This window comes from Sinocyclocheilus rhinocerous, unplaced genomic scaffold, assembly GCF_001515625.1.
Source record: "Sinocyclocheilus rhinocerous isolate Xijiao unplaced genomic scaffold, SAMN03320098_v1.1 scaffold53, whole genome shotgun sequence".
In the NCBI taxonomy this organism is placed as follows: domain Eukaryota; kingdom Metazoa; phylum Chordata; class Actinopteri; order Cypriniformes; family Cyprinidae; genus Sinocyclocheilus; species Sinocyclocheilus rhinocerous.
The window spans coordinates 2,038,368-2,052,032 of record NW_015645538.1 but is presented as its reverse complement, the minus strand read 5'-3'; the positions used below and the strand labels follow the sequence as shown (position 1 = coordinate 2,052,032).

The following is a 13,665-nucleotide window of genomic DNA, read 5'->3' as shown; positions in this document are numbered from 1 at the left end:
GTTACTTTTGTTTATAGTTTATTCAATTTCCATTACCTATTGAGCAACTAATTATCTACACTCCACATTTGCTTCATTGCACTTTTGACACTACAACAGATTATGAAGTAATCTGCCTGTCAGCCGGTATCAGTGCCTTTATTCTGCATCAGTTCCCGGTGGCGTTTTCTTCCCGCGGTCCTGTGCTATCATGGCCGACGTTAGACAGGCATCCCTGGTGATGGTGTGGTGGAAAGTTTCCGCCGCTGCTGTGTCACAGTGGTACTGAAACACGAGCTAGCATCAGGTTACACGGCGGGCAGAAATAGAACATCCTCGAGAAGTACCAAGTGCACAGAAAGGCCCTAAATAATTCACTGAGCCACTGCGGGTCTTCAATATGCAAAATGGCGTTGAAAGGAATACAGGTGCTGGGTTGGTTTGGGTTTTAAGTACAGATAAAACATGCGTGAGGTTTATATTTAAATTTAGGATTGAGTTACATGGGATGTCAGACTGGATTGGAATTTAGGGCCGGTTTATGGTCATTACCCAAAGTGCTCTGTCCTGAACATTAGAAGACTGGGTACAACTAGGTCAACATGGTAGATCTCAGATCCATGACACAGCGATTTGGCTCAAACATTGCTCAATCTATCCATCTATCCCGTATGAGGTTCACAAACAACACACATACACAAATTTGCTTATACCATCACCTGACTAGTCATATTAAATTATATTTAGTGATTCTGGCGACATGTTTACACAAACACATTCGTTATTCATCAGCCATCTGAAATCAACACTTAATCATGTTTATTCAACATGTCTCCCTTCTCTAGTTTAAACATGCAGGGTTCATTTGAATCGTTTTGCAATGGAGCAAAATAGAATAAATTTCACAAATGAAGCAAACGGAACTATTGCTAAAGGAATATTTGCAGTTCAGTACACATTAAGCTCAATCGACAGCACTTGTGGGGCTTTGTTGATTACCACATTTATTCAGCCTTTTTTAACTCGCCTCATTTTCTTTCACAAAAAGAGTTTATAGTCATGCACTTACAATTGAAGTGAATGGGGCTCACTGTTTCAATGTGACAGCCACATGATGTAGAGAGGTTTTCAAGTTAACATGCTTTTAGAGTGAAGAAAAAACTGCTTAATCTTTTCCGCGGGAAGTTCCAATTTGTACAACTTTGCCAAAACCTCTAAAACTCAAACAACTGTAAAAAAAAAAAAAAAACATGTTTTGAACATCTTTACAGATCAAATAATACACAAGTTTTAACAGAAGAATTTATGTAAGTGCTTTTGTAAAATAATAAACATTATCCTCCAAAAATGGCCCTATTCAATTCCATTGTATGTAATAATGTATTTTCATTTATTTTTAAATGGAACCTTAAAATTTCACATTTCTGCTTTTAAAAACTGGCCACGTTTACTTTCACTGTTAGAAACTTTGTGTGTGTGTGTGTGTGTGTGTGTTAACAATGGGCAAAGTGTGGCAATCAACATTATGCCACAAATGCTGTCTGTTTTAACAGAAGAAATCATTGCAATTATAAAATTATAAGCTTTACATTTCTGCTTTATATCCTCTATAACATTGGCCCATTCACTTCCGTTGTAAGTGCCTCACCACAACCTTTTTTTGTCTGTGTGTGCGTGTCCAAATTATTTTTTGTGCTAATCGATATTAACGGTCACAAAAACTGTTGATTGAGCTTAACTTGTAATGAACCCTGAATACTGCTCTACCAGCTCCATTATTAAGCAATGTCTGGACAGGCAGAGATGAGGTCAGTTAAATTTGTCACCTCACAAACCAGCATAAACAAGGTCATAAATAAGCATCTCGGTGTGTGGCGAGGACAAGTGACAGCCTGTGTGTTTATACTGTTGGCTTGCTGAGAATATCTGCTTCTTTTTCACGACACCTTCATCCACGAGAAACACACAACAGCTTGTTCTTCGTCACTGCAGTGGTAAAGCTACCGCCTGTCTAAACAAAAACCATAAGAAACAAAACATGAGCACTTTTAAGCCATTGAAATATTTTGCAATTCACCATATAATACGTTTGAACCGGGAAGAATCAATGATGTAGCAATGACCTAGAATGTGTGCTTTTGAAATACAATGAATAAGTTACACAATATAACAATCCAAACCATGAGCACACCATCCAACAGATCCAAAAGCTGTTTCCCAATGGAAACGGTGACAAAAATCAGGCCTGTGCAATGAACAAAGCATTTGAGGTTTAAATATAGAACCTTTTATTTCCATTTAGAGTAAATAGTGTTGAAAATCTGAAATAAGGCTTAAATACCTACAGAACGTTCGTATTTTAAATAGTCGTTAACGCTTTACATGCCCAAATCCAGTGACAATGAAAAAAGTCCTTTGTGTGTTATTCTTCTTTTTTCATATTTTCCCTTGTAAGAAAGAGTTCAAGTATAAAAATTCTCAACAGTGTAAAATAGCCCATTTGATGCATATTTAAAGCAATAGAAGCACAGCATCCATCCTCGACACTGACAATACATTCTAGTGTATGAAGCAGCATGTCCCTTAGGTTTCGCCAAATCTTTTTTTTTTTGTCCTTTCGCCAAGTCTTTTAAACAGTTCTGGATATGACAAATGGAGATGCATGCCCGAAACAACAGGCCTGCAATAAAATAAATGTCATACGATAGGCATTACACTAGCTGATATTTAATGTCGTGTTCTAAAATTCCAAATGTATAAAGAAAAGAAAAAAAAAAAAGAATTGTACAGTGCACATACAGAATTGTATCTTAAGTCCTACACCAACATTTTTGGTTGAGTATGTTAATAATACTACAACTAAGCCTACTCAATAACTTATAATAATATGCCATGAGATGAATACATTATATCCATACAGTACCGCTTCCAAGTCAGTGATCTTAGAGCACAACATAAGTCAACTCAAAATAAATATCTTAAATAGCAGATGTCTTTAAATAGCATTACAAATGTAAGGCACACAAAGAACCCTCGTACGCACGGATTCGGATCCTTTCACTATAGTGCTGTTCTGTAAAGAGTTGCTCATTGAAATACATAGACCTTATTACCTGTGCTGGTGCTCAGACATATTTCTTAGTGAACATATAAAGACCAGGCCGATAGCGGTTCATTGGTATAGGGTAAAAAGCTTGCAGGAACCCCCCCTCCCTTATCGCGGATCCTCGTCGTGTTCCAGATAAAGATCCGTCGCTGATATCGGGAGGATGCACAGGTCTGTCCTCAAGCTTCTGGACCCTCTCTAGGAGGATAAGAAGAGTTGACAGACCCAGAGCAGGACCGGAGTCCAGGGATGAAACTGTGACAGCTCAATAAACGAGCACCAGTGATCTTTCCAGAGCAATCCGACTGTGTGTGTGTATATCAGTGCCTGTTCCTTCCAACACAGCAATTGCTCCCTGATTCTAGTACTAGTACTGAGCAATGCCCCATGCTTTTTCCCCTACGTAGTCATCTTTGTGTATGTGTTTGGGTCCTCCCTCGCCCACAGACAGACAGACATTAACACTTACATTTTTGTGTAACGGTGTACATGTTAGTCCGTGTGTTTTGTAAGCATATAATACAATACGTCTCAGTCTTTTTGTCTTTTCGAGAGTGCCTTCAAATTGTTCGATGCCCATTGTGGGGGACCAAAAGAAAATCTCTCCCGTTCCTGCACTTTGTTTTGTCCCCTAGCGGCCTGTTTGCTTTGCATAGGTCAGGAGGTCAATACAGGAGTCAGAGAAAGGGGGGACATTCAGCATCAGATAGATAAAAAGGTAGTTCACAACACATAAAACATGCTAACACTGGATCTTTCTCCATTTCGCCACATTTAGGTCTACTATCCCTGATTGGCAGAGTGTGTCGTTTCTAGATCGCTGAAAAATGCTCCATTTCCCTGATGATCAAAAAAAATGCACTTGAGAAGAAAACAGAACAAAAAGAGCCCTCAAAAATTAGAATAAATAAAAAGGTAAGGGGCCCTAGAATCAAAACAATGTGGGACATTTCAAAGAGTCCTTCGGAAAAACGGTCGCCTACATTAAATGACAGCATCGGGACTTAAGGTTTCGTCTACAACGCACCTATACCACAGCGATTAGTCGCTGCATACCTCTTTTCGCAATAAATATCCTACTCTAATATTAATTATAGTAATAAAGATAACATAACAATAATGATAATGATAATAGTAAAAAGCTAGATTCCGTCCTTTTCTGCGATCTTATTTTTGTTTGTTTGTTTTTTTTCTTTTTTTCTTTAAATCACAGCAAGTTGGAAAGCAATGGAGTTCCCATCTCACTAATAATCTTTCTATCAATTACTATCCCCTTCCCGTATGCTCCTCATCTTCCTCCTCTTGCAATCAACCCACAACCAGCAACTATTTTCATCACCATCCTCTTCATCATCTAGTAGCAGTCGCTGGGCGTCGATTCCCTGCGCGTCTCCCGTCCGTCTCTTTGGTTGCTATTGCATCCGTTCGGCTTGCAGCTGCTGGGGCTGGTATTGACCGAAGGCCGCAGCTGCAGACCCTGGCGCGGCGGTGGCCAGTGGCTGCTGCATGGCGTAGCCATAGCCGGCGGTAGCTACGTAGCCGGTTGCGGCAGGAGAGGCAGCGTATGGGTACTGCTCATAGGCTGCGGCAGCCGCAGCGGTTGCGGCACTGGCGTACTGTGCGTAGGCTGCACCTGTGTAGTCGATGTAAGGTGAGGACGCGGTGGTGGAGGTCGCCGCTGGCTGGATGTGAGGGATGACCATGCTGGGCTGCATGAAGGCCTGCGGGTACACGTAGTGAGTGGGGATCCTGTGAGAGACAAACACGACAGCATGTTAGCAATGCATTATGGACAAATGCAGAACCACAACCACAGCGCGGCCAAGCACCCCATTTCCACAATTCAGTAACACCAAGGAAATGCCTGCTAGTGATTATTAGAGATATAAGGTTGCCAAAATAGACATCTCTCTGTACAATTGTAATTTCCGTGCCATTAGCGGTACCAAATAATAACTGTCATCAGACAGGTTTTTCCCAAATTCACCCGTGTGTCATTGGTTAAACAAGCGGACAAGAATGTGTTGGTTTGTGTTTTTAATATCTATTAACTCAATAATACAGGTTTTTAAACTATAGTACCTTTTAAATGTTTTGTTAGCTAACAGCTTCGTCTTGTATTGTAGTTTAGCAAAATCATCTGCTGAAGTCTATTGCAGATATAGATACTCATATACATATATATATATATATATATATATATGTATATGTGTGTATAAACTACAGTTGCAGACACACAGGCAACTTTTTGAGACTTAAAAAAAAAAGAAAAAAAAAACTGAGACCTGATGAGAACTGATGCCCTGCCCCCAAGCTCATGTCATTGGCTTAGCCACTGTTGCTATGTCAGGCTGGTCGGGATTCTCAAACAAAGAGAGCAATGTTTTGATAGCCCCTCATTGTTTACACTTTACAACATACAATTGTCTTAAAGTTGTCTGTACTCTAACTTGGGACTGGAAAAAATAATTTAACATCCTTTTAATACTTAAAATGCTAAGTTAACAGATCATCTGTGTGAATCATCTGTGTTAAAAGTCACATGTGTTCAACACCCCTGTGTCCATCCTATGAAATGGGGGAAGGCAGGACCCAGGAGAGGCGAAGAGGAGATGAGGGGAGCATTGTGAATATGTCAGGGCTACTTTGACAGCTGGACAGTTTTCAAAAAGGGACGTTGCTGGCTGTTTCCCCCTCCGCACTTAGACAATGAGCCTCAGGCTGGACAGCACACACAGAGGGGAGTTTTGATTAAATAAGCAATCAGGAACAATGAGCCCATTCTGCCTTTCATTACGTACCCCGTTGCACTTTCAGAGCGCTTTTCACATTTACTGTCTGCACTAAACAGACGGGTGAGAACTTTTTTAATTAGTTCAGGGAAGACAGAATGCATTGAAATGCCTGACGCACTAAATATGATTTAATAAGGCAATACAACTATATTGTAAATGACAATGACATCTATGAGAATTTAGGGTTGGAGATTCTCATGAAAAATGTAATTGAGTTTATAATGAAATTTGACTTTAAAGAAACAGGGATCTGTGGCTGTTGGGAAGCAACATCTACTTTGACCTGCACAAGTAGAATAGGAATTTCCACAATGAGGCTTATTAGATAAGATGGTGTTTATGACTAGAATTTGAGTTCGTTAAGATGGTTTGAAAAAGTGAGAGAATGGTTCTATCATGGCAACCCTATTTGTAGCACACCATTATAACTATCAAACCTCAACCCCTGACCACCCCCAAAATCAAACTCCAAAACCTCTGCCCCAAATGAAAGAAAATAAGCATACCACAGGCGTCAAGAAAAAAAAGGGCAACAGTATGTATTACCAACATCAACTCAAAACACACAACCACTCACATAATGCCATAAATGAGAGGAATGAAACAAAACCTTCCTTTTTCTCACTCAGGTCAAAGGGCAAAGATGCTCCTATGAAATCTTTCATAGATACCTTGCCAGCCTGAGGTGACAGCAGGGATTGTGTTAATATAGACTACCATAAGAGTCAAACACAGAGAAAATACACTCAGCTTCAAACATTGAGAAGTTCACATTCAACCTGCACAGGCGCCGCAACAAAAATATCACCACACACACACAGGTGACTATTCACTCATTTAAATAAAATACTTCACTCATTTAAAACGAGGTTCACATTGTGAACAGACATCTCACAGACATTCATTCTGTGATTTACATATGTATCAGTGTGAGAAATTTAAATGAACAAATTATTGGAAAGCAACTTAAAAATAATCAATTAAGGGACAATATTTGCCCTGGATCTTATGAGCATTTATTTCTATTTTTATGGGGGCACAGTTTCAATTTAATAAGTTAATGAATTAATATAACATTAGTAATTAGATATATGAGAATGTTACCAATCAAATTTTAAAAAATCAATAAATTTTAAGATTGCACCAAAATAGGTCTACAAAATATAGAGTTTGCCCATGCAAAAGTCACAATGGGTAGTTGTTAGGGCATTGCTATGCGGTTTGCTAAAGTACTGTGGCTGGTCACTAAGATGTTTTTGACTCTAGATTGTATAAAGAATAGCTTAAGCAGTAAAGTTATAACAAACAAATAAATGCAATAAACTTACTAGCACTTAATGGATGTAGCTAAGCACATCTTTAAAAAAAATTAAGTTAAATGTAATACTCTTGCTCAGGGCATGTCTATCACAACATGGTCTAATATTAGGTTGGTCTGTTAGTTGTTAGTACATTGGGATTCATACTACCGAACACGCTGTCTAAAAGCAGTACCAAGTTACAAAGATATGACAGAAACCTTGCGCAACCACTTTTGAGTTAAATAAAATGCAGCTGACTCAAGACCACAATCAGTGCAGCTCTTTTAGTGTGAGTGACAGGGAGGGCTGGACGCTATTTTCTGCTTTCTCGGTCATTCCACACTAGAGTGCTGTTTTCTAAATGCAAGAAGTTTTTACCTTCTACATCTTTATCTGTTTGTCTTGTGAGCCCTTAGGAAAATCTACGCATCTGATCAGCCTTTTTTGTCACAAATCTATGAGCCCAAATAATCAATGATTTATACAAAGAACCTACTCCCATTGAAAACTAACTAGCAGGTTTTTTTAAATAGAGATTAAAATAACTGCACATAAATGTATCCATCTAGAGCACTGCAGGCCAGGAACCTTGAGGTTTGTGTCTAAATAAAGGTCAACTTCAGACTTGAGTTTCACAGATCTAGAAGACACCTGTTGTCATCTGTGAAGATCTCAGCTGTGCAACTAAGATCAGGGAGAAGAGAACTAGACTTACATATTCTACACAATTTGGACAAATTCTCCTGCATGATCTGGTTAGGCTGTTTTTACACACTATGTGTGATAATGGCCGATTTAACGCTGAGCTCATGAGAAACTCTAAAAAGAAAGTTGCAGAACAAGCATGACTTTGCACATTTCAAACCTGACCCATATATTACACAGTTCCAATTTGACTACCAACACTGTTTGGCCCCTGAGCAACCTTTTCCAACCGCTTCAAGGTCAAAGAATGATGCCACTGTTCATTTGACACACAGCTTCCTGACAACACTGTCAAAAAATGCCTTAACACAATGCACTGGTGCTAGACGAGGGGTGCCATCTCAGCGGCAATGTGGCACATGTTGGGCCTTGTTGAGTTTTTCTCAAAGCTAAATGTCAGGAGCGGCCCAACCCCCCAAGCCGAGAACGAGTTTGTGACAGTGACCGGAGCCAGAGAGAGAGATAGAGGGAGAAAGAGAAAGACAGTGTTAAAGAGCGAGAGAAAGCTTCATGCGACTGCAGTGTCAGCACTACAGCCTTTGTGCAAAACAATGGTGAAGCTTGTTTTCCTTAACACCGCACGGGGCCATGTGACGAAGGCTCGCTCAGGGGGCTATGGCATCCAGACATTTGTTTGTCACAACAGAGGGCTCACAACACTGCAAACACATGCATGCATGTCACAAAGACACCCGCTCACCCACACGTATACGCACACACTGTGGAATCCTCCACAGATTAAACGATGACACTGAACGCCTGCCAGTTTTTTAATATGCCTGCTGATCTTACAGTAAATTGTCAAGTTGCCTCTGTAAACTGTTCTTTCTTTGTCTTTGGCATGATACACACTACTGTTCAAAAGTTAAGGGTTGGTAAAATTAATAAATTAATAAGAAATTAATACTTTTTTCAGCAGGGATGCATTAAAAAAAATTTTTTTTTAAATCACAAAAGTGAGTAATTACGTTTATAATGTCGCAAAACATTTGGATTTCAAATGTTTACTTCGTTTTACTTTCTATTCAAAGAATCCTTAAAACATATATATCATGGTTTTTACAAAAATACTAAGCAGCACAACTATTTTCAACATGAATAATAAGAAATGTTTCCTGAGCAGCTAATCAGCATATTAGAATGATTTCTGAAGGATCGTGTGACACTGAAGACTGGAGTAATGGATGCTGAAAATTCAAATAATAAAATAAAAAGAAAACAGTTAGTTTAAAATAATAAATACAGTAATATCATGAAATTTGGTCAAATAAATGCAGCCTTGGTGACCTTAAGAGACCTCTATCAAAAAATGACCAACCTCAAACTTCTGAACAGCAAACTTACACGAGCAGGTAGTCAGGACAGTTAAAAAAAAAAATTTATAAACACCATTAAATAAATAAAAAATTCTATCATCATTTACTCACTCTCATGTAATTCCATACCTGTATTTTCTTTCCTGAGACATAAAATAAGATGTGAGATCCGAGCTGTTCATTTCCATATAGTAAATAAATATACATGGTGATTTTTAATACCCAGCTCCAAAATGGCAAAAGAAGCACAATAAAAATATGACAAAACTGACTTATACTCTATACTTCAATTCTTCAGAACCTATTCAATAATTCTGTGTGAGGAACAGACCAGAATTTAAGTTATACACCGAAAAGACACAAAAGATCCCATTGTATTTGGCGTCAATGCTTAAATATGCCAGTTTTGCAGTTCACTTTTAGCAAATAGCTACTTAAAGGGTTAGTTCACCCCAAAATGAAAATTCTGTCATTAATTACTCACCCTCATGTCGTTTCAAACCCGTAAGACCTTCGCTCATCTTCGAAACACAAATTAAGATATTTTTGATGAAATGTGAGAGCTCTCAGATCCTACATAGACAGCAACGCAACTGTAATGTTCCCAGGTCCAGCAACGTAGTAAGGACATCGGTAAAACAGTCCATGTGACATCAGTGGCTCAACTTCAGTTTTGCGAAGCTACGAGAATACTTTTTGAGTGCAAAGAAAACAAAAATAACAAATTTATTTAACAATTCTTCTCCCCCGAGTTACGTATTCCGCCATTTTGGAGAGTACCCAAGAGCGTAATCGATGTAATCAGCGTTGTTTACGTTCGAGGGAGAAAGCGCGCGCATGAACGTAATCTGCGTAATCAGCGTTGTTTACGCTTAGGGGAAAGCATGCGTATGTGTCCTTACAACGTTTCTGGACCTGGGAACATTACAGTTGCGTTGCTGTCTATGCAGGGTCTGAGAGCTCTCACATTTCATCAAACATGGCATGAGGGTGAGTAATTAATGACAGAATTTTCATTTTTGGGTGAACTATCCCTTTAAATGTCTGTCTTTTCATCAAACAAAGCCATCGTATGGCTTCAAAAGACTTGGAATATAGCGCAATCGTTGTGATGCTTTTATAGCACTTTTTGTCCTTTTTGGAGCTTGGCAATGTAAAAATGATCCACTTTTGCTATATGGAAAAGAACACTTCAGACATGCTGTTTTCCATCTCTTTTTGCATTTTACTAATGAAAAAATATACAGGAACAATAAGTGGCTGAGTAAATTAGTATATATATATTTTTTTGTTTGGGTAAACTACCCCTTTAAACTTTCTGGTTGGTTTCGTTTTCCTACAGAAATGGTCAACAGGGAATATACAAGGAGATCATCACTGAAAGAGAAACGGCAGGACTCTAGAGACTCTGGATCCACTGCAGGATGCCTTATAGGGCTAGAGTAAAGAGACGACAGAGGAGAGACAGAGAGAGAGCTGGAAAAGGAGGAGAAATGAACAGACACAATGGAGATGGGAGAGAACGGTAAAGGGTGAGCATGTGTCAGTCTCTGTGTTGTGAGTGTGACAGGACTCCCAATCAGTGAGCAAAATAAAACCGCAACGTGCAAGTTTGTAGTCGGGCTGTTGGTTTGGCGTGAAGAGGGATCAACAACGGCACACAAAACAAAATGGCACTCACTCCAATAACAAGACACCAGAAAACACAAAAAAGTGAAAAAAATTATCAAAAACACAAGCTCCAGCAATAAAAATGTGAAGAAATCAAAAGGAAGCAAAGTAAAAATCACACTTTGCTCCGTGGCAAAGTTGTCACTCCTCCACAACACGGAAATTCAGCACCCCAAAACCAGCCTTTTTTCCATTAAATTAAAAAAAAGCACACAGTTAAGCTATCAACACCACTTCATAACGGTAAAAAGGCACACACAGCTCTATGTACTATTAAAAGTGAAAGTCCAAACCAAAATAAAACCAACATACATGCATCTGTAATCACCATTTTCGAGCTTGTTTGTGTGTGTTTGAGTCTACAGGTACTGTAGCTACAGATCTGCACAAAGCTCTCAGAGCTATTCCTCAAACCACCAGTTATCTTAACCCAAATCGAGCCTGTCGGACCAGAGAAAGATAGACAACATTGAGTCAGGCTATAGTGTCCAGTGTAAAAGATCTTCTTACTCACATATACATATACACACACACACACACACACACACACACTCTCTCAACATCAATCTAATTAATCAAAGTATTAAATAAGATTCAGTAATTATGAATAAGCATTTGAACATCTTGTCTTCCCTATTATCAATGTATAAAAAAAACTTTTGTTCATGTGATTATGAACTCTGTGAGTTCATAATCTGGTCCTTAAACTGGTTTGATGTTTAAAACTACCACTGAACACCTACATAATCATTTTTTTCACAGTTCTAGGTGTTACTGTTACTCACCCATATGGTCTTTGGATGAAAGCGTGGCAAAGTTATCACTCCTCCACAACACGGAAATTCAGCACCCCAAAACCAGCCTTTTTTCCATTAAATTAAAAAAAGCACACAGTTAAGCTATCAACACCACTTCATAACGGTAAAAAGGCACACACAGCTCTATGTACTATTAAAAGTGAAAGTCCAAACCAAAATAAAACCAACATACATGCATCTGTAATCACCATTTTCGAGCTTGTTTGTGTGTGTTTGAGTCTACAGGTACTGTAGCTACAGATCTGCACAAAGCTCTCAGAGCTATTCCTCAAACCACCAGTTATCTTAACCCAAATCGAGCCTGTCGGACCAGAGAAAGATAGACAACATTGAGTCAGGCTATAGTGTCCAGTGTAAAAGATCTTCTTACTCACATATACACACACACACACACACACACATATACACACTCTCAACATCAATCTAATTATATCAAAGTATTAAATAAGCTTCAGTAATTATGAATAAGCACTGAACGTCACGTCTTCCCTATTAACAATGCATAAAAATACATTTGTTCATGACACCTCTGTGAGTTCATAATCTGGTCCTAAAACTGGTTTGATGTTTAAAACTACCACTGAACACATACATAATATATTTTTGCTGTTACTCACCCATATGGTCTTTGGATGAAAGCAGGGTGAATCTGAGGAACACCGAAGGTAAAACCTGCACACAAAATAATTAAATAGCAAATTAACAAGGCTTTGAGCATTTTAGCAAAATTACTAATGTTACAATCCCAACTAAACCTGCTAAGGATGTCTGTAGATGAAGTTAAACATTGGTGGAACTACTATTTTGTCGAAGTTTGCCAAGTCAATGGGACTGTATACATTAAGTACAATAGCTTACAGTTAATCACATCTTTACATCTCTATTCTCCTTTACAGTCACTGTTTACCATTAACTAAGACCTGAAAACCTTAGATAAACATCAGCTCATGTACAAACAAAGAAACTACAGAACTGAAAAATGCCTATGCTTTTGTTGGAACATAAATGTATCTGCGCTTTGTCAGTCACACCTTGTAGGGTTTATTGGGAGTCATTGTGTCAATAAAAGAGTGATGCAGTTGGTAACAAATGGCGTCTTCTCATGAATATTATCTTTATGTCTTTGCTCTTCATAGCAACACATAGAAGCCTCACCTGGCTGCATCACCCGTGGCTTGGCTCCGAGATAAGCCAGGTTAACGTTGGCTTTCCTGCCGTCGATTATGGGGTTGGGGTCCTTACAGGCTCTGTCTGCAGCAGAGCGGTCTGCCATAGTCACCTAGTTTGAAACCGAACAAACAGAGAAGTGTGGTGCATGAGAGATTCACATTAAAGCAACAAATGATCTAAAAACTAAAGGGATACGCTAATTATGCTAACATAAATACAAAAACAAGCTTCCATTGCCCTATTTGGTACTGAATAGCCAGAGAAAGCCATTGCAGACTTCACTTAATTCCTTTAAACAAACCCTTGTGACCTCTGCCCCAAATTAGGCTTTAAACACAAGATGGTGTGTGTTATTTAGTGTTTATTCATTTTTAAAGATGTCTGGCTAACAAAATCATTAAAGACAGAGGTCACTCACGGCTTTCTACACCTTATTTTGGATATCCTCGTGAAGCAGGCAACAGGTTTGTTGTGAAATCCACTAGGGTCCTTTAACTTCTGCTGTGTGGACTGTCAAAACTTTACAAGTTGGCTTGTTTACTCAGTCGCTGAGGAACTCTTATCAGGGTGTTTCTAGTCAAACTCGACAGCTGAGCCAACAAGGGCCCGTTTTAGACTTCAATTGTGCACTTTGTTCAGTCAGGAATTTTTCATATTCTAACTATTAACATTAAGCTTGAATTTATACTTCGAGTATTTTAGATTTAAAGGGGCCGCCGCCGTTCAATCAAAAATGATGGTGCTCCAAACTTGTATGACTTTGTTAGGATAAAAATGAGATTTCAGGGTCTCAGTCACAATTCA

At 38.8% G+C, this 13,665-nt stretch overlaps 1 protein-coding gene across 1 annotated transcript in view; it reads right to left on the bottom strand.

The window, feature by feature from the left end:
* Positions 1-2,397: 2,397 nt before the first annotated feature.
* Positions 2,398-13,665, bottom strand: part of rbm24a (RNA binding motif protein 24a) — a 12,292-nt gene continuing 1,024 nt past the window's right edge. Inside the window, exons 2-4 of the mRNA XM_016509868.1 lie at positions 12,847-12,970; positions 12,309-12,363; positions 2,398-4,834 (exon numbers count right to left, since the gene is read on the bottom strand). Of these exons, the coding sequence (XP_016365354.1) occupies positions 4,498-4,834; positions 12,309-12,363; positions 12,847-12,970 (516 nt within the window). The 3' untranslated portion in view covers positions 2,398-4,497. The remainder of the gene's footprint in view (positions 4,835-12,308; positions 12,364-12,846; positions 12,971-13,665) is intronic.